The sequence below is a fragment of the Prunus persica genome, chromosome G2, assembly GCF_000346465.2.
Source record: "Prunus persica cultivar Lovell chromosome G2, Prunus_persica_NCBIv2, whole genome shotgun sequence".
Lineage (NCBI taxonomy): Eukaryota > Viridiplantae > Streptophyta > Magnoliopsida > Rosales > Rosaceae > Prunus > Prunus persica.
Genome location: NC_034010.1, coordinates 27,189,819 through 27,207,951, shown reverse-complemented (window position 1 = coordinate 27,207,951; position 18,133 = coordinate 27,189,819). Strand labels below are relative to the sequence as shown.

General features: G+C 38.4%; 4 protein-coding genes and 1 long non-coding RNA gene across 6 annotated transcripts; 2 read left to right on the top strand and 3 right to left on the bottom strand.

Annotated features, from left to right (window-relative positions):
* On the top strand, positions 148-2,150 carry LOC18786385 (putative F-box protein At3g16210). The gene has a single exon (XM_020556655.1). The coding sequence runs from the start codon at positions 521-523 to the stop codon at positions 1,931-1,933; it is 1,413 nt and encodes a 470-aa protein (XP_020412244.1). The 5' UTR covers positions 148-520; the 3' UTR covers positions 1,934-2,150.
* On the bottom strand, positions 2,428-5,519 carry LOC18785778 (glycerol-3-phosphate dehydrogenase [NAD(+)] 2, chloroplastic). The gene is made up of 9 exons (XM_007219774.2): positions 4,877-5,519; positions 4,630-4,766; positions 4,421-4,526; positions 4,043-4,244; positions 3,855-3,942; positions 3,507-3,654; positions 3,178-3,327; positions 2,940-3,089; positions 2,428-2,802 (listed from the first exon to the last, which is right to left on the bottom strand). Exons 1-9 carry the CDS (start codon positions 5,228-5,230, stop codon positions 2,788-2,790), a joined length of 1,350 nt encoding a protein of 449 aa, XP_007219836.2. The 5' UTR covers positions 5,231-5,519; the 3' UTR covers positions 2,428-2,787.
* LOC109947089 lies at positions 6,045-7,341 on the top strand. The gene is made up of 2 exons (XR_002270079.1): positions 6,045-6,415; positions 6,530-7,341. It is a non-coding gene; the product is annotated as an uncharacterized LOC109947089 (long non-coding RNA).
* On the bottom strand, positions 7,459-8,886 carry LOC18784715 (two-component response regulator ARR17). Its single transcript, XM_007219167.2, has 5 exons — positions 8,657-8,886; positions 8,299-8,378; positions 8,065-8,142; positions 7,852-7,922; positions 7,459-7,762 (listed from the first exon to the last, which is right to left on the bottom strand). The coding sequence occupies exons 1-5, from the start codon at positions 8,805-8,807 to the stop codon at positions 7,663-7,665; spliced, it is 480 nt and encodes a 159-aa protein (XP_007219229.1). The 5' UTR covers positions 8,808-8,886; the 3' UTR covers positions 7,459-7,662.
* LOC18786826 (probable methionine--tRNA ligase) lies at positions 10,606-15,078 on the bottom strand. Of its 2 annotated transcripts, none has more exons than XM_007218038.2 (12): positions 14,956-15,078; positions 14,733-14,834; positions 14,467-14,637; positions 14,272-14,337; positions 13,983-14,048; positions 13,694-13,828; positions 12,888-13,051; positions 12,644-12,734; positions 12,433-12,501; positions 12,031-12,122; positions 11,377-11,440; positions 10,606-10,951 (listed from the first exon to the last, which is right to left on the bottom strand). In XM_007218038.2, the coding sequence occupies exons 1-12, from the start codon at positions 15,034-15,036 to the stop codon at positions 10,847-10,849; spliced, it is 1,206 nt and encodes a 401-aa protein (XP_007218100.1). In that variant the 5' UTR covers positions 15,037-15,078; the 3' UTR covers positions 10,606-10,846. The 2 variants fall into 2 exon arrangements, with proteins under 2 accessions (XP_007218100.1, XP_020413806.1); XM_020558217.1 differs by having other exon boundaries at positions 12,888-13,045.

Sequence of the window (18,133 nt, the reverse complement as noted above, 5' to 3'; positions counted from 1 at the left end):
CTTTTGTTGCTTGGCAGATTGCCATAGGCCCTTGGTTTATTCCAAGGATAACAAAAAAGGTGATTAAAAAAAAACAAACAAACAAATTACAAGTGGAGTAGCGAAAGAAACCACCATCACCAAGAAATTGTGAGCAATAAAGCACTAGCTAGCTACTGTGTTATGATGTATGCTGAAAAGGATTCAACCTCTAACCAACCAACCAACCATCAAATCCCAGATTAACTTAAACACAGAGTGAGAAAAATCAAAACAAAGGGTTTGAAGAAGAAGAAGAAGAAGAGTTCACCAAAGTTTACTGTTTTGATTGGATTGGATTGGATTGGAAGGCAACAAGTGTACGGCTGGCTGGCTCTTCAAACACGGTAAGGCTTTCGGCACAAAGAAACGAAGCCCAATTATTATCCTTCACACACATCACATGGTCCTGTGAGATTTCAGAGACAGATGGGCTGCTTTACACAACGCCACGCGAAGAACCTGACCATCAGAGCTGCAAACTTTAGATAGCGATTGAGAGATGCGTAAAAAACACACAGATGCTAAGATGCCTACCTCACCAAACCACCGCAGAGAAGAAGAAGAAATAAACATCAAACCCGAACCACCGCCACCACCACCACCACCAAACCCTAACCCAAACCAAATGGAGCTTCCTGAAGACATCGTCGCCGACATACTCAAGAGACTGCCTGCAAAATCTCTGGTCCGATTCAGGTGCGTTTGTAAACCGTGGTGCTCTTTGATCACGAGCCCAAATTTCGTAAGAACCCATCTGAAACTAAACAGATCCCAGTTTCAATCCGACCTCGGAACAAGCACCCGCATCATCTTGTCGCGTTATTGTGATACCCTTTTGTCCATGGTCTCTGAGAACAACAATGTTGTTGAGACAGTGGAGCTGGACTTTGCTCTGGTTCGAAACTTGCCTTATTATGTAAAGGGTCACTCTGATGGGTTGCTCTGCTTGGTTATCAATGATGGGTTTGGAGGCATGGCTGTTATTTACAACCCATCAATCCAAGAGTACAGGAAGCTCCCTTCTCCTTGTAATTTCCGAAGTACGAGGGAGGTGCTTGGTTTGGGTTTTGACGCCTCCATCGATGATTATAAGGTTGTCAGAGTCCCATCCAACTATTGCCGGCTGAAATGTCCTGGATACCAGCCTCAAGTTGAGGTCTTGGAGCTCAAAACCAATTGTTGGAGGAAGATCCCAGATGAGGACACGCCACCTTTTTTCATCGAACACATTTTTCAGGCAACTGAGGTGAATGGTGGGCTGTATTGGCTGGCTGAGGATCATGATGCTTCGAGATGCGTGATTCTGCGTTTTGATTTGGCTGAGGAGAAGTTTAAGGTGGTGCTGCCTCCACCTGATGAGAGTTGTAAGAGCATATCATGGATTGGGGCTATGAAAGACTGGCTTTGTGTGGTGCACACTAGGAGGTTGAGTGATGTTCATGTTTGGGCAACCAAAGATGACAAGAATTGGACAAAGATCATCACCACTTCGAGGTTTCCTAGGATCCCGGGACGAGACCCTTTTCTCGACTCTTTTCGATACATGCCCTTGTGCTATACTGAGAAGGGAGCTGTGCTGATGAGCGTTAGAGGGGAGAGGTTTGTTACCTTTGATACAAGAGATAACACATTTGAACATGTTGACATCCGAGGTGCACAGCATTGGTTGCAGGAGACCGTGTACTGCGAAAGCCTAGTTTCGCCAGGTGGGGGTGGGAATCCGACTGAGTCGGCGGTGGCGTTGGGTTCTGATGTTGGTGTGGCAGAGGGAGAGCAAGACGAAGACCAAACAGCAGTTGGGGACAGCACAAGCAGCAACAGCCTTAGGCAACTGCTTGTTGGTTTGAAGAGGGAAGTGCACAACTTACTGGTTTGTAGCGTTGGCCACAGGAACATCAATGATGATAATTGAGAAGACTTTGCTACTTTGCAGACGAGAACTTCTTAACTCAAGAGTTTTATGTTGCCTCTGCTTGTTGCTGGTTGTATTGTACTATTTCAAGTCTTTGTTTTGTTTTTTCTGTTATCCACCCCCACGAGAGAGTGTCTTATCTTTTCTTTTATAAGAAACACAATGATCCACAGGGTTATTGACTCAAGGAATTATATGGTCAAGTCAACTTTCTTAATATGCTTTGTTGCATCCATGGCCATCTTCATATGGGCAAAATGGTGGACAGAAATTTTATGCGTCTAATCTAAAACAACGGGTTCGTGGTCAACGTCAAGAATCATGTTACTTCGATAATGGCCAGAATGTTTCCGAGCCATGTTTTTTGAGAATTGTTAAATGCAGAGACCAACTTGTTGCATCCAGAGCTCGTGTGAAAGAGAAGCTAAAACTGCTGCGGATGCAGCAAACTCAACTCTGAATTTAACATCTTATTTGTTGTTGGTAATCTCGAATTCCATACAAAAGAAAATGCATACCTTCAGCTTCAGTTGGAAAAAAAAGAAAAACAGATGCTCATGATTTCTATCTACTCTGGGCAAGAAGTAATTCAGACACAAGTATTAGATCAGATCAACAAGATTCAAACCCTCTCTTTTAAATTGCTCAATTTGAAAAATTCTGGAGAAGTATAATCAGTAATTCACAAAATTGCTCTCCTGCTCAAATTTTGGTGGGATGTGAGCACAAAGAGAATGAATCTCACCTTTTGTTGAACTCTGCTGTATCTAAAAATCTGCAGAAACATTGTATGCTGAACACTCTATGCCTAAATTTGCAAAAACCCTCTTTTCTGGAAGTAGTCCATAGGTGGTTCAGACTTCTTCAACCTACAATTTAAATTTAAAATCTAATGAATAACAAACATGTATCGGAAGAAACTCTAAATTGAACAACAAACTAAAGCAGGGTTGCAACTCTTTTTCTTCTTCTTGTCTTATGCAATGGGGAGGGAGTAGAGAAGGACCTGAGGGAGGCTCATCAGTTCAAGAACAGCTTTCTTCGGGGTCAGTTCGTTGTCGATAATTCGAGCTACTGCAGTCAAAACTGGCATCTTTACATTATATTTCTGCGCCAGTGCAATCACAGCTCCAGCTGTTGATACACCCTCTGCCACCTAGAAAACACAGACAGCCGGTTGCCACATCAGTGAGCACAATTTCAACTTTTAACAGCTACATCAAAACATCATTAAGCTTAAGCACCTGATTCATGGAACTTAGTATATCATCAAGTTGCTCCCCTGATCCAAGACGAACCCCAACTGTTCTGTTTCTGGAAAGGTTCACAAAACATGTAAGCATAATGTCTCCAATTCCTGATAGACCAGTAATTGTTGTCGGCTTCGCACCCATCTTCAGGAAATAAATTGGAGGGAAAAACAATGAGAGAACCGCAGCTAAAGCATATATACTAATAAGTTATCACAACAGTATGGGATTTACAATTTACAAAACAAGTAGACAAATAGGAAAAAGGTAGAAACCAAGGCAACAACCAGGGACATAAAACACCAATTATCAAAATAAGGTACCTTGGTAGCCAGCCACCTTATCTCTGAGCATCCTTGTGCAACAAGAGCTGTCTTACAATTATTACCAAGATTCATCCCATCCACAATCCCTGCAGCTATAGCGAGCACATTCTTGAGAGCACCTGCAACTTCTACCCCTATGACATCGCTGGAATTTATCAGAGGTTATGAGCTGGGTCCGTCCACTTAAATCTATAAACATTTATTCTCATTACACATAGGATCCATGCTATTTGAGATTGGAAGACTTAGATATGCAAGCTGACTAGGCATTCCAAAACCAAATATACATAGAAAAAAACTTAATTGCACTTAATCTAGCTGTTTACTGAAGTGAAGATCCACAACCTCGAGGTGCTGATTCTTAGATAGTTACAAGCTAGTAGCTGCTGAGCTGCATTTGCCAACTTTTTGTCTTTTGACGCTACAACCATTGCTAGAAAAGCAAAAGGTAAGAGCAAATCATGATTAGTACCTATGAAACATGAATCAGTTGAACGCATCAATGGAACAATGTTATTTCTTATTCCACACACCTGTTGGTAATTTATTCATCAGCTCCAGAGCAAAAGAGGGCCCTGATAGTGCAATGAAAGGTTGCCGAGGATTGTTCAATGCTTGGGGGATGAGTTGAGACATGGTCCTCAACGTATTGAGCTCTAAGCCCTTGCTAACTGATATGAAGGGCAAGCCTGGATAAACATGTTCTGCAATTCCTTCAAGAAAGGATGAGCTGAACTGCAATGTCACAGACAAAGATTCAGGTACGTGCCCCAGAATAAAGTATATTCCAAATATGAGAATTAAACAGTATACCAATCTGTCAAAGACTCATATTCTAATAGGAAAAGGCTTAATCCAAATATAGCATGCACTGGGATTCATAAGAAAACAGAGGGATGGGACTGACAAACCTGCACAGGGACTGCATGAAGACAATAGTCAGCACCAAGCAAAGCAGTTTTGGCATCAGTTGTGGCAATTACATTGTCTGGTAGCTTGTGTTCTGGGAAGTACTTACTGTGAAGAACGAAAAACCAATTACATATCAGAAGAAAAGATAGCTTCCGAAAGAGTGTTATGCATAAAAGTGAATGCTGGATGGATGCAGATATGGCCTTACCGATTACAATGGTTGCTGTTAATAGACTGACAAACTTGAACATCACGCACCAGCATGTTAACTTCCATTTGGGCTTTTCTATTTGCAACATGGGCAGCCATGGCCGTAGCAAAAGACCCACCTCCAAGCACCACTACCTAAAAAGTCAAAAACCCAATACTAAAGAAGCTTAATTTGAAGTGAAAAATGAAAGATTTTGTAATTCTACGAAAGCCAAACGCAAAATTGGGGAAAAGGGTAGGCAGACCTTGTTAGTGCGCTCAAGGACATCGGTCTTGGCCTTGGAGCGCCAGGACCTGGACCACCGGACCAGCTTCTCCCAGGCTAACCGGACAGCTCTGCGGCGGTCCCGGGTCCGCACCAAAGCAGTCCCCGGAACCGGGTCGGGTGATTCGGATACGGGTTGTTCGGGAGTGGCAGCGCAAGAAGGAGTGGTGGTGGTGGTGGTGGTGGTTGGAGAGTGGAGGCTGAGAAGAAGCGCGGGCTTGTTCGAAGAGTTCGCTGGCCTTCCAAGTTTGAGATTGTAGGGAATGGGACGGGTTGAGTTTGAATTGGGAGGAAGAAGCGGAAATGGTGGCGGTGGCTCTAACAGCGCCGCCATTGTTTCCCGGTGAGACTGAGAATGAGCGTTTGGTCCCTCGCTTCTAGTTCAAAACAATTTTTGGAACTTTTCTATCCGCTGTCTTTTTTTATTTTTTTTTATTTCTTATATTATATGGTGGATAGACTGAATATTTTTTAGGACTGTAGTTGCCAAGTTGGTAGATAAAATATCAACTGTACCCTTATATTAATATTTCATCAAATGATTTATAAATCTAAAACTATTATGGGAATTGCACTTTAACTAACTTTCGACTTTGTCAATTTCATATAGATTTTAGTGTTCAAAATTTAAGTCCACTATTACATTCTATTGCATTGCAATACATATGCTTAACTCAAGGAAATCAACTAATTTTGTTAAATTAAAAAAAATGAGTGAATGTTAATGATTTTAGAGTGCTAATAACAGTTCTCTTGTTACATGATAAAAGGAAAAAAAAATGCATCTTAAAAACTTTTTTCTATACATGCATGTTGTTCAAATTTCAACTTAATCTTTAAGTCGGCCGATTATTATGGTTATATAGAGATAAACATCCGAAAAGACTGTCAAGTGATATGTCAACGTCAATATCAATTCAATCTAACAATAGAAATTTCTCTTCTTTTTATAGATTTCGGTCACTTAATCCAATGGAATGTTCAATTCAAAAGTTTGACAGAGCACATGCTTGGCTTGGCCTGGCATATCTCATAGTTCATTGTACTAGAATCAATAATATTGTATCACAGAGAAAAAATTGACTCAGCGCTCAGCTGTAGCATCCCAATTTCATTGGAAAGAAATGCAAAGAAAAGAACAGCACTAATTTTCTATAATTAATAGCAAAAGATGGAGAGCCAAACACGCAAGCAACACACAACGCGCAAACAAGAAGCACAAAAAGCCATTCCTCCCATCTTTGCTTCCTAGTTCAGAAAAACCCTCATCACTATTATCAAAACGAATATTCTTCTGGCTTACAACAATTAATCACATCCATCAAATATTTAAACTCCATCATTTTTAAGGTTCCATTTCAAGACTCGTTCTTTTTACCCCATTACCTTTCTAAATCTAACGCCAGTGCCACACATCACATGTTGTGATTAAATCTCTCTCTCTCTCTCTCTCTCTATTCTCTCTTGTCAACCCAAGAGAGAAAACAAGGGCTTCACCCATCACCAACAAGTTTTCAAGGTATGCAAAAAGCGCTGAACTTTGATCTTCTTTTTCTTTTTGATGCACTTGGGTTGTCATGTTTTGGATTAATATTCACGAATTCTTGGTCTTTTTTTTTGTTTTTTTTGTTAGGTGATTGTTGCTTAGGTGATGGGCAAGCATCAACGTTGTCCTTGTGAGGGCCATGATCATTCTAACAGCAATGGAAGAAAGAAGAAACGCCTGCGCAATCCGAAAAGGGCATGCCATTGCTTTGCAGTGTCCTCAATATTTAGAGGGATAGGGAGATGCATGTTTGTGACTTGCTTCCCTGTCATGCGGTGCTTTGGATTGGATGAGTGCAGACACCGCCACCACCACCATCACCACCACCGCAGACATTTCCACGAGTTTTCATGATATTGGGATTGACTTTGCAATATTTATTTTGCTGGTGGAGAAGTTTGAAGTTTTGCTGCATTTTTCTTTTTATATTTGGTGTCAGATCCTATGTGGAAAAACACGAATTTGGGCGGTAAATATGGGATCAGATACGCCTCATCAATCAATCACCACTTTGTTTGGTTCTTGTGTAAATATACATTTCAAGGAAGATCAAGGTTGCAAAAAAACATCCAGTTTACCTTATACGGGTGATTGCACGTACCTGAGATTTACTTTCAAGGTCTTGTATCCAATGAGGAAGTGAATCATGCGCGATGTTTTCCTGGTTATCCTGCAGAAGATCAAGGTTGGGGTCCTTGGGGAGAAGAACATGTTTAGAAATGTAGAAAATTTGGGATTTGGCATATGTCAAGTGCTACAAGAGTCCAAATTCCGTCAATTTAGAATTGCTGCAGTTAGGAATTTTGATTGTACATCCTCATGATTCTTTAGCTTTTTCTTTGTAAATTATTGAACAACAATGATTGAATTTAGACTCCAATTTTCGTATGTCGATTTTTCCTTTGTGTTTGAGGCTGTCGATGATTCTGGTAATAATATTCATTGTATGAAATTGCGTAACATGTTCAATACTATGTTAAAACAATGAGCAAAGCAAAGCATCAGAGGAAAAGCAATGGAAAATATTTCTTTCCATTTTCTAAGGCAAATTGATTCTCAAACAAAATGAATGTTACTTCGAAGTGTCTCCATGCCTCATACAATAATGCAAAGGTGGAGATAACAAGTTCTGAGCAAAACAAAGCCAAAGGTTACAAAATTAGCAGTTGAAGGAGAGTTCTAAGTTCTATGTCACGAGGGATATTATAAACTTTTTTTTCTTAGGTTCTTTCCAATTTCATCAAATGGCATCTCAATTTCTTTATGTCCGACTGTCTGAGAGGCTTTAGCATGAACATCTGAGCTCCCTCCTCTAAGCACCTGTTGAGCAGAAACAAAAAAACTTAAAAGTGCCAAAAATAAAGGAAAAGAACAAAAGAAAGCACACATCATAAACTATATTCATTTACTTGTTAATACGATTCGGTACGTATTCAGATGACATAATCACCACTGGAACCTCCTTCATGAGTGATGATTCCTGTATGCAAAAAGGAAATACATGCAATGTGCATATATGGTCAAAGGGGTTAAGAAATCATGAACATATCTTTAACCTTACTTGATACTATAAATAAATAATGTAAATCTGAGGTAATTGTTCGAAGAGTTTGCCACAATACCTTGATTTTCTTGAGTAGTTCATAGCCTGTCATCCCTGGCATACAATAATCTGTAATTACCAGATTCACCTTTGAGATCTGCAAATAATTACAGAACTCTTCTTAGTAAAAATCTTTAAAATTAAATAACTACCAACAAACAGCAAGTTTATACAAGGGGATTAATTTTATTATTCTATTGATTGTTTAAGGTACAGATCAAATTTCTCTGAGCATATAGTTTTAGTTACTCACATTGCCCTCCAAGCTACTGTTTTGATGATCTCCCAAGCCCAAAAACTCCAACGCCCTTAGCCCATTCTCTGCAGTAGTCACTGCACCCATTGAAGAACACTGTCATTTGTTAAACTACATAATACCAAGGAAAAATAGGACATGCATTTATATAACTAAACTCTGGTTTATATATATACATTATGCCCTTTGAAAAATGTTTATGTTAACTTAGTTCTCCATTAAAAAGTCTTCTTAATCCTTCTATTATCCAAAATCCCTCACAATCATTAACCAGTGTCCAATGAAGATTAGCATGAGAATACAGAGAAAACAGATTGAAAACAGAGGGATTTGCAGCATGCAGAGTGTTTGTTACCTTTGCAAGACAGATTTTTGAGTAGCTTTTCGATTAGTTTGCGATCAATGATACTGTCGTCAACAGCCAAAACATGGGGTTGCTCCACATTTTCCATGAAACCCTTTGAAGATGAAGATGAAGATGAAGATGAAGCCGAAGAAGCCTCCATAGGTCTTAAACCCAACAATAACGCCTCACCCACCACTCAATAGGCAGGGCAGAGTCTAAACATTAAAAGCTACGTGACAGCAAAAAGGAAGAAAGAAAAGGCACTAATAAACGCAGTTGCAATAAAAGACGCGCAATTAATTACACAAGACCGAAAACGAAACGACTTCTCTGACAATAGCAATTAACCTGCGCTATAAAACAAAACAAACTCATAAGAAATGTATGAACGTATAATATAATGTGTAATGTGGTGGGTTTGGTTGTATTTATATAAAGTTACAGTAAATGCTTTGTATTAAAGAAAAGGATAGGTTGTTGTTGTTGGTGGGCGAGGAATTTTAGAAGATATTGAGAGAGAGAGAGAGAGAGAGAGAGAGAGAGAGAATCAGAATCAGTATCCAGTCACACATATTTCGTGATCCTTTTTGGGTTTCTACCTTGATTTGATTCAGTCCCCAGTTTCCCTTCTTCCAAGTCCCACCACATCATCTCTCTCTCTCTCTCTGTTTGTGTGTGTAGAAATCGGTACGTATCAGAAGTCTGCATGAATACAGCTGCATTATGTCATTTGATTCATTTCTACCAGATTTTCACTGCTGCTGGCTGCTGATACCATAATAACCAGGAGCTCATTATACCCTTTTGGAATACATTCTCTCTCTCTCTCTCTCTCTCTCTCTCTCTCTCTCTCTCTCTCTCTCAACAGTAAACAGACCGGTACGGTGCTAACAGCATAAAATGTTATTTAAAACGGTTGTTGTTCTATGAAACTTCAACTAGTGCTTCTTTTTAACCATCAATTCAATTTTGGGTTGCTGTATATGGCCTCATGAGATTATTATAAGTAGGTAAATCTTCCACCATAAAAAAAATTCCAACTAGAAAAAATGAAAAATGAAAGACACCAAAATTGATGGTTACTTGGAGTTAACTGGTCAAAGGAAGGGGGATAAAGTTACTATACGAATTATCTGGTGGATCAAATTTTGGCGCCACCAATGTCCAAAAGATCCGATTTTGATCTGACTCTTGGAAATTATACAGAATCTCTAGGAGCAAACTGTGCAGAATGATCCATACATACGTAATGGTAACGAACAAACCATATAAAACGACAGCATCTTTGTTCTGTGTTCTGATCTGTCTGTCTGACTCACTTTGCTATTTACTCTCAATTGCTCAAAACGACAGATAATTGCACCACGGGTCACACAGTGAGACTTTTCAACCATTTTTTTTGCAAAATAAATTAACCACATCTTTTATAGAGATAAGATTTGCTTCCATAAATAAAATGTGGTTTAAAAACTTGGTGTTTGTGCGGCATATATGAAATGAAACATTACCCGTGTAGGAAACAAGTTTGTTTTAGTTAATGGATAAGATCAAAAGGGTTGATGTGTTCCAGGCCTGCTTGTTTTGTTCTTCTGTCAATGACAAAGCAACAACAAATTTTTCTGACTAGGTACATTTTCAAGAGCAGATTACAGACAAGACTGGTATCTCTAGGCCACCACAGCACACTGCAACATCAGCATCATCTGTCTGATTCTGTAGCAGCTTCCAAAACCAGACTTCCTTTTTTTTTTCCTTTTTTTCTTTTTTTCCCTCTGTAACTTGTTCTGATGTTTTAGGAGCCTCACTTGTCCTGTAACTCTCCTTACCTTACGAGATTATGAGTTAGCTGCTGGCTTTATGGAGAAACGTGAGCAATGACTCAGTTTGCTTAGTACTAGTACTCTTATCCACGAAAGTCTTAATTTTTTTTAGTTCGACCGTCACACGGTCACATGGCATTGTGAAAATTTTCAATTGATTGCAACAGCATGTAAAAGCATTTGATAGGAGGGTAAGGCGACATGAACCCTGTTTGATATGACACTAGCCACACTACAACATTTTTTTCTTTTTTCAAAAAGGAAAATGAACCTGCATTTCCATACAATATTTTCTCATCAAATGAGGGCCACTAATGCATTGCTGAGAAAATCCTTAAAAAGTGTGAGTTACAATTTGTGTTGGATGGGCCAAAGATCATCATTTGATGCTTGCCTTGGGAATGGATGATGTACAAGGCCCGGCTGAGGTCATAAAAGGAATACCCTTGAACGTAGCCACACCCTTATCATCAGTGAAAAGATGCTGCAACAATGAAACACCCATGAGATTCACATGCCCAACTTTGAGCATCATAATTTTTTTAGGAATAAATGCAGAGTGGATGACAATATGACTAATTCACCCTAACCGTAATAACTCATGTCCTACTAGATCCTTGTATTTTTGTCACTCAAGTGGTAATATTGGCCACCATTCAGGAATCAATTGACTACTATACAGATGATGATCCAAAAACCTTTAGCATCTTGCAAATCATCAGACTAAATCACCCCCAGAAACCTCAGAATTTTCAAGTGAACTTTTTAATGGTTGGCTAAGCAGTAATTTTGTGGACTACAAGTTCCATAGGAGGTGTGAATAATCTGTATAAATTCTGCAGCACAACTATGGTTGTCCCCTACTGAACACTATCCAGAAAGCCATAACCAAAAGAAAAAAGAACATACCGGTGTGATCTTCTCCAACTGTTTCTTTTTTGGGTTGAGGACATCTTCTGGCTTTCCATCAACCCTGGATAAAAAGAAGTGTATGTGAGAAACAACTAGTCCAAAGAGTCAATTAGTTTGGGAGAAATAATAATAATAATAATGATGATAACCATAAAGAGCAGTTAGTGTTGAACAAATGAATATAGACAGTACATGGGGGCAAATGAGGTCACTCTAAAAAAGTCATGTCTATTTGTTGATAAAATGTAGGAGTAGGCAACTTCCAGTTTTTCCATCAAATTTGTTATTTTCTTCCACACATACAACCCTGGTTGTTAGTTCAATCAAATTCAAAAACAGGGGGCACCATGATGGTTCAGATATTTTTTCAACCCTAATGGTGGGCTAGAACTTCAAAAAAGCAATGCTGTGATTCTCAGTTTTAACAGACTATGTAAGGGGAAAATTAGGTTACTTTGACCTTTATAATTGAGGATTGAATAAATTCAAAACCAGCTAGAAAGCTTCCCATAAGTGCAAAAATACTCTACCAGCACATTTGCAATATAACATTTAATAAAATAAAAAGCCCTCACTTTTGCAAATATGTTTGCATTATAAGTTACCAATGAAAATATTTGTTCAAGCTCCAAGTAGTTTCAGCTAACTTACCCAGAAAATGACACACGTTCCCCAGGTCTGGCTCCTTCTGGAGGGAGCAAAGGCTCTACACGGGTGTGATCTTCATTAGAAGCACATAGCACCTGAACACATGCACAAAAATGAAACCCATACCTTCATATTTGTTTAGCAGAAGCTTATTCTAGAAAAATTCAGCTTTCACTAAAAGAGACTCTTCATAAGCTGTGACCATATATGGTACAGATTTGGAATCTTGTACTATAGAGAATGGACATTGAGATTATAAATGTTTCATTTGAAGGGATGGAGCAAAAACTTGAAAACACTTTTTATTCACGAGTTGAAGATTTGAACACAAAATATGAAAATAAAGGCACGATTTTGATTACCGGAAGTGAGAGTACTATGATGCAAATGACAAGAAACACATACCAGTCCTTCTGACGCCACATCGCGTAACTTTCCAGGTTTCACATTTGTAATCAGCACAACCTTACGGTTCTGCATAGTGCATGCAAACACCAAAATATATCAGAAAGTGTGAATATTCATCTAACAAAGGTGAAAATCAATATAAACCCATGCAAAAAAAAACCAAGTGAAAAAAACTATCTACTTCCAAAAGATCAAGCAGTAATCATACCGTCAACTCCTCAGGACTGCAATATTTTGCCAGGCCACTGACCACTTGTCGCAATTTAGCATCTCCAACATCAATCTCCTCAACCAGTAAACTGTATCATGTTTTGAAACAAGGGTTATGACTGAATTGCATCTTATAGATGTACAATAATATTCAGAGTCCAAATCTTGAGGCAAAGATAGCTACGTTGCAAGTACTGTCAATTGGCTTTAGAAGAGAAGAGAAAAAAATGTCTCGTGCATACCTATCAGCAGACGGATGCTTCCAAGCTTTGCGAATGAGGCCAACCTGTATATTCAACAAACTGACACTAAGTTCTTTGTCTTTCTCAACTGCCTCTGTTTCTGGAGATTTTTTCTTCTCTTGAGTAGCTTTCTTATCTGTTTTCTTATCTCCTGTAGCCTTTATCTAACAATTTCAGAAAATAATACACTGTAATTGGGCAAGAAATGTCCAGGAAGGAAATCTGGAAATAGAAGCATTGTTTGGATGTAGTAATTCTACCACACAAACCCAACCATAAACTCACATAACGAGGATGGAAAGATATAATGTCGGTTAGCTAACTGATCAAGGGAAATACTGTTACTGAAAGTATAAGTATGCAGCTCAAGTACTTTACGTAGATATCTCATATAACAATATGGGAAATTGCAAGAATAGTACAAGAATTGAGGTGGTTTCAGATTGAAAGCATCTTATGGTAGTTCAATCTTGGAATTCATTGCATGAGTCTATTACACTGTTTGGTACTGTTAATCGTTTCACGCGTGCTGTTTACTAGAATTGTTTTTTGTAGGAAATCCAAATCATCAAGATATTCTAACAAAATGGAAGTATTAAAAGAATTTAACAACAGCTTTTACATTCTTGAACAAATTGAGGACCTTTTATCATCTATAGTTGATGCATGCATATATAAGTATATGAATATACGCATGTAGGTACAGCTGCAAAAATTATAAGTAAGATATTATTCATTATAGAAACAAGAAAGATTATTTGATTGTACACAACAGAAAGAATAACTGAAATTTTAAAAGGATAAACCTCAGCATCACTTTTCTTTGTGTTCAGGTCCGCCTCTGGCTTGTCTGCGCTTTTTGCACTTTGAACAGTCTTCTTTGCATTTGAATCTATTTCCACCTTACCTGCACTTTTTGCTCCCCGCAATGCATACAACTTCTGTATACGTGATAATCAAAGGATACAGGACAATTATTTCTCAAGAGTAATATAGGTCAACTTTGGGACTCTCAAGAAAACATGAGCAATATCAGGGCTCGGAGATGTAAAGAATGAAACAGGAAATTCAGAATAATTAGTAAATTTTACTTACTAGAAAGTCAAATGGAACCTTCTCTATCACTATCTTCTTAAGTAAGTCCCCGAAATCCACCTTGTTCTGGGGGAGAAAAAAATTGTGAGCACTAGTTGACTATAAGACTTATGAAAGGTACATGGGGAAATGATAACACAAGTAGCTCATTATTTCTGCATCTAATGACAGCAGAGTTTGTAACCGCATCGTACTTTATTTCAAAGAAAATCACTGGCACGCTTTCGATAAGTGTTGCTAACAGATTCTAATAAACTTAATCAAAGATTAACATAAAGGATATGCATACCTGGATGTGATCCACCCATCTCAATAGATGCGGCAACTTTTGCCTATCTGAATTCGAAAGGCCAATCTGCAAATAAACCACTCAAAATTTTTGAAAATGCAAAACAATACTGATCCATCACACACAAGATGCATGCATGCACATATATATATAGAGTTAATTCAACAATTGAAAGTGAACAACAACAATCCATACCACAGAAGAATGCACCACAGCGAACACAATAACATCAGCTTCAGAGGGTGTGAAACCATTTCCCAAAAGCACAGACACGTCAGCCAAGGTATCATTTAACCCTTTGAGAACTTCAAAGAATGCCTGGGGATCTGTAGGAAAACCGTCTGCATATCTTATCCATTGAAGCACCTACAACCCCAAAAAGATGAAGTCTTTACTTATTATTGATATAAAAGTTGCCAGAAATCCATTATAACTAAAATGTTCAGGCAGTAAAACTTTACCCCATCTTGCACTTCCACTGAGGCGTCGTTTTTGGCTGACTTCAAGATGGTTGTATAGAAACTCGTGATTTCATCTTCAGCAATGTTTTCCGGAAACGTTTTCTGCAGAATCCAAGTTTAAGATTAAGCAATCAAAATCCCACAAAAAAAGCAAAAAAGGAAACCAAGGAGAAAGCTTGAAGCTTTAGTTGCAAATTTAAGAGAGATGGGTTTGATTGCTTACAGGATCTAAATAGAAGTGTTTGCATAGAGCTGAAGCTATCAATCGCTTTCTGTCTAGGCTGGTGCTTCCATTAGCTGCCATTTCTTTCCTTCAGAATCGGAGCTCAGACTTCTCTCAGTTCAGAGGGCAATTCAATTACGATATAGGGTTTTTGGTTTTTAGATGCTTTGGGCTTCCTTTGGGCTCTGACTCAAACAAACATGGCCCATCAAAAAGCACAAATAACCCATTAAGCAAAAACATAACAAATCGGGTAAATGGGTCATTTCTGAACCATCCTGGACTTGGGCTTCAAGTTCTTGAGCTATCAGTCTTGGTGCTGTTATTAGTTTTGCGAAATTTTATAATAAGGGTGGCATATATGAACCTCTTATATGGACTGTTGGATTGAAGAATGAGGACCTCAACTATCATCTCATCTCTGTTTTTGTTAGCTGACGAAGCTATATTCTAACTACTCGAATTCGAGTGCAATGAGACAGGCACACCGCATTAGTCAATTGACATAACCCACATATGCAATTATCATCTCGTTTCATTAGTTTGGGATGAACATGCATGACATTGCATGCAAAATTTTCTCTATTTTTTTTTGTAATGAAATTCACATTTACCCATCATTAACAATATGATGCGATACAAGTAAAATGTTTTATAATCTATGGCATTTATTTGAAAAATAATCATGACTATAATAACTCATCATTGTTCATATTTTTCTTTTTTAGCTTTTCATTATTTTGCCTTTCTTTCTATCTAGTATTCATGTGGAGAAAATTCAAAGGGTAACAAGAAGAAAGAATCCATTATGGACTATGGACAGTCCCTCCATTGAAATATTCAAAAAAACTGGTCCCACTCATGCATTGTCTTCTTCCTTTTAGTTTTTTCCTCTTCTCTTTCCCAGGCTGCCGGTATATTGCCCAGAAATTCCTGCCAACCCGGCAATTCTGATTGACCAATAAACACAAAACAAAAGCACACCACAGAAAAAAAGCAAGTTAAAAACGTAAGGGTAAAATTGCGAAAGATGCATCAGTTGGACCATGTCGTTTTACTGTCCAGTGAGAAAAAGTCAGATAAAGAGAATTGACATGCAGCTGGCACAGTGAGAAATTCTCCATACCCTCTCTTTCCTTTTTGGAATTCACAACCACCACTTAAAAAAATTGCCCTAACGGCACCTAACAAGCTTTAGGGTTTTTGGCAATAGTGCTTGCCATTTAGTCTTGGCCACATGTTCATTATTCACCTTTACCCTTTTTTAAGCCATAATCACTGAGAAAGAGGGTCATTAAATGTCATTACATACATGTATTTACCTCTAAGTATTGGGATTAGTTGTATTAATTATGTATCACAAAATTGGGTATGTTGAGGAAGAGAGGAACAATACCACGTTTGTGATTGCTGTTTGAAGGTGAATATAGAGAGAGAGACGGCAGTAGCTGCAGCAAGCAACATGCTTGACAGCCCAAAATTTGTAGTGCAGAATGGACTTATTCTTTTGGTGCTACAGTAAGTTCCAAATTCTGAGCAAAGAAGTTGGCTATATGCCTCAATGCAAAAAGACAACACAAAGTGCCCCTCCAAGTCTCTAAAACCCTAAACTCTGAAATGTTGATTAGACTGGCTGGCTCTGTGTGCGTGTGCAAGTGCAAGCAAAGGTCCAATGAAAGCTTGAGGGACGGAGAAGAGAACAACCCAGCAGCTTAAATTTAATTAGCCCATAATCAATGGCTTAATTGCATCTAAAGACGCCAAAACCAAATTGCTTTAGAAGTACATATTATGGTTGGATATGACTTGCTTTCACACCCCCCATTAATATTTATTAAAATTTGAGATAAAATTAAAGGGAAATTAAAATCAGTGACATGGATGTTTTTCTTCTTATTAAAATTTGTGTTGTTAATTGGTAGTTGGTAGGCATATTTCCCTCCCCCGTGACATGGCTTAACATGCAATGCAAGCATAATATATATTAAATTATGAAACCTTCACATCTTGAAGGGAAAGCAATCTCTGTTGGGGTTCAGCAGCCTGCAGCCTGCAGCAGCAGGAAAGTGTGAAAGTCTGCAGGATGCAAGAGTTGGGTTAAAAATAAATTATGCAGGGGTGCATTTATAATGTATGTGAACCAAAAATAAAGAGACTGAGAAGTAGGGTAGGGGCTTAAACACAGAACTAGAATTTAAGAAAGATCAAAAGCAAAGAAAGTTTGAGTCCTTGTCACACACACACAGGCCTGCAATCTCCACCACAACACCTCTCTCTCTCTCTCTCTCTCTCTCTCTCTCTCACCTTTTCTTTATTACACCACCCACCTCCTCCACCAGCCTACTTAATTGCCTTTATTGCTTTGCTTTTGCCCCTTCACTCTCTCTGTTCAATGTTTTCCACTATCCACACCCAATTAACTTCCTCAGCACAGCTAGCCCTTCTGTTTGTGATATCAACTTTCCAAATTCACCCTCTGCACTGCACCAGATGATTACAGTAACCCCATTTACCATGAATGAGCCTGTCGTTTTTTCTATTAATAAGGCAAGAAGAAACATAATTAATATAGATGTATGGGGTAGTCTATAATTATGTCAACTCCTTTCCCAGTCAAAAGCCATGCCAAAAGAACAAAATAGTTGAAGAAATTTAAGATACATTTAACTTTTTGGTACTAATTATATAGTTATTTTCATAATTCAACTGCATTAATTAATATGAATGCTTCTTATTAGTCAAAGGAGGGAGGGAGAGACACTTGAACTTTTTATAATTAAGTATCAAACTATCTACTCAATCACTCGAGTTCTAAAAACTTTATGAATAGAGTTTATGTTAAAGTGCAATGATTAACAATTAATCATTTTTACACACGTGAACGATTGATGTAAGCATTCACCTCACGAAATAAAACATGATTTTGTTATCTGAAAGTATAACATGAATGAATGAACATTCCATAGAGTTAATTAGCCATGCTACCTAATTTGAACCTTCATCTTTCCTAGATTGCTTTAGCAGCTGTATGTCAGAAGCGTAAATTTAGCCAACTTCAGGGGCGGTTCCTGAGTTGGTTCTTCAGTTACATTCCAAGCGCTCAATCGCCAATTACCGCCACTTGTGCCTTCCACGTCAAAAGCACCATCGATAACGACGACTAGGTGTGTGCCACATC

What these genes read in the sequence shown, in the direction of transcription:
- LOC18786385 (XM_020556655.1), top strand. Translation starts at nt 521, where the DNA reads ATGCGTAAAAAACACACAGATGCTAAGATGCCTACCTCACCAAACCAC.
- LOC18785778 (XM_007219774.2), bottom strand. Translation starts at nt 5,230, where the DNA reads ATGGCGGCGCTGTTAGAGCCACCGCCACCATTTCCGCTTCTTCCTCCC. An exon ending in AACAGCAACCATTGTAATCG is followed by an intron (nt 4,527 to 4,629) that starts GTAAGGCCATAT and finishes CGTTCTTCACAG; the next exon opens with TAAGTACTTCCCAGAACACA. An exon ending in TTCATGCAGTCCCTGTGCAG is followed by an intron (nt 4,245 to 4,420) that starts GTTTGTCAGTCC and finishes GTGACATTGCAG; the next exon opens with TTCAGCTCATCCTTTCTTGA.
- LOC18786826 (XM_007218038.2), bottom strand. Translation starts at nt 15,036, where the DNA reads ATGGCAGCTAATGGAAGCACCAGCCTAGACAGAAAGCGATTGATAGCT. An exon ending in GATGGGTGGATCACATCCAG is followed by an intron (nt 14,049 to 14,271) that starts GTATGCATATCC and finishes TTTCTCCCCCAG; the next exon opens with AACAAGGTGGATTTCGGGGA. An exon ending in AGTTGGAGAAGATCACACCG is followed by an intron (nt 10,952 to 11,376) that starts GTATGTTCTTTT and finishes TCATTGTTGCAG; the next exon opens with CATCTTTTCACTGATGATAA.
- LOC18784715 (XM_007219167.2), bottom strand. Translation starts at nt 8,807, where the DNA reads ATGGAGGCTTCTTCGGCTTCATCTTCATCTTCATCTTCATCTTCAAAG. An exon ending in AACTACTCAAGAAAATCAAG is followed by an intron (nt 7,923 to 8,064) that starts GTATTGTGGCAA and finishes TTTTGCATACAG; the next exon opens with GAATCATCACTCATGAAGGA. An exon ending in GTACCGAATCGTATTAACAA is followed by an intron (nt 7,763 to 7,851) that starts GTAAATGAATAT and finishes TCTGCTCAACAG; the next exon opens with GTGCTTAGAGGAGGGAGCTC.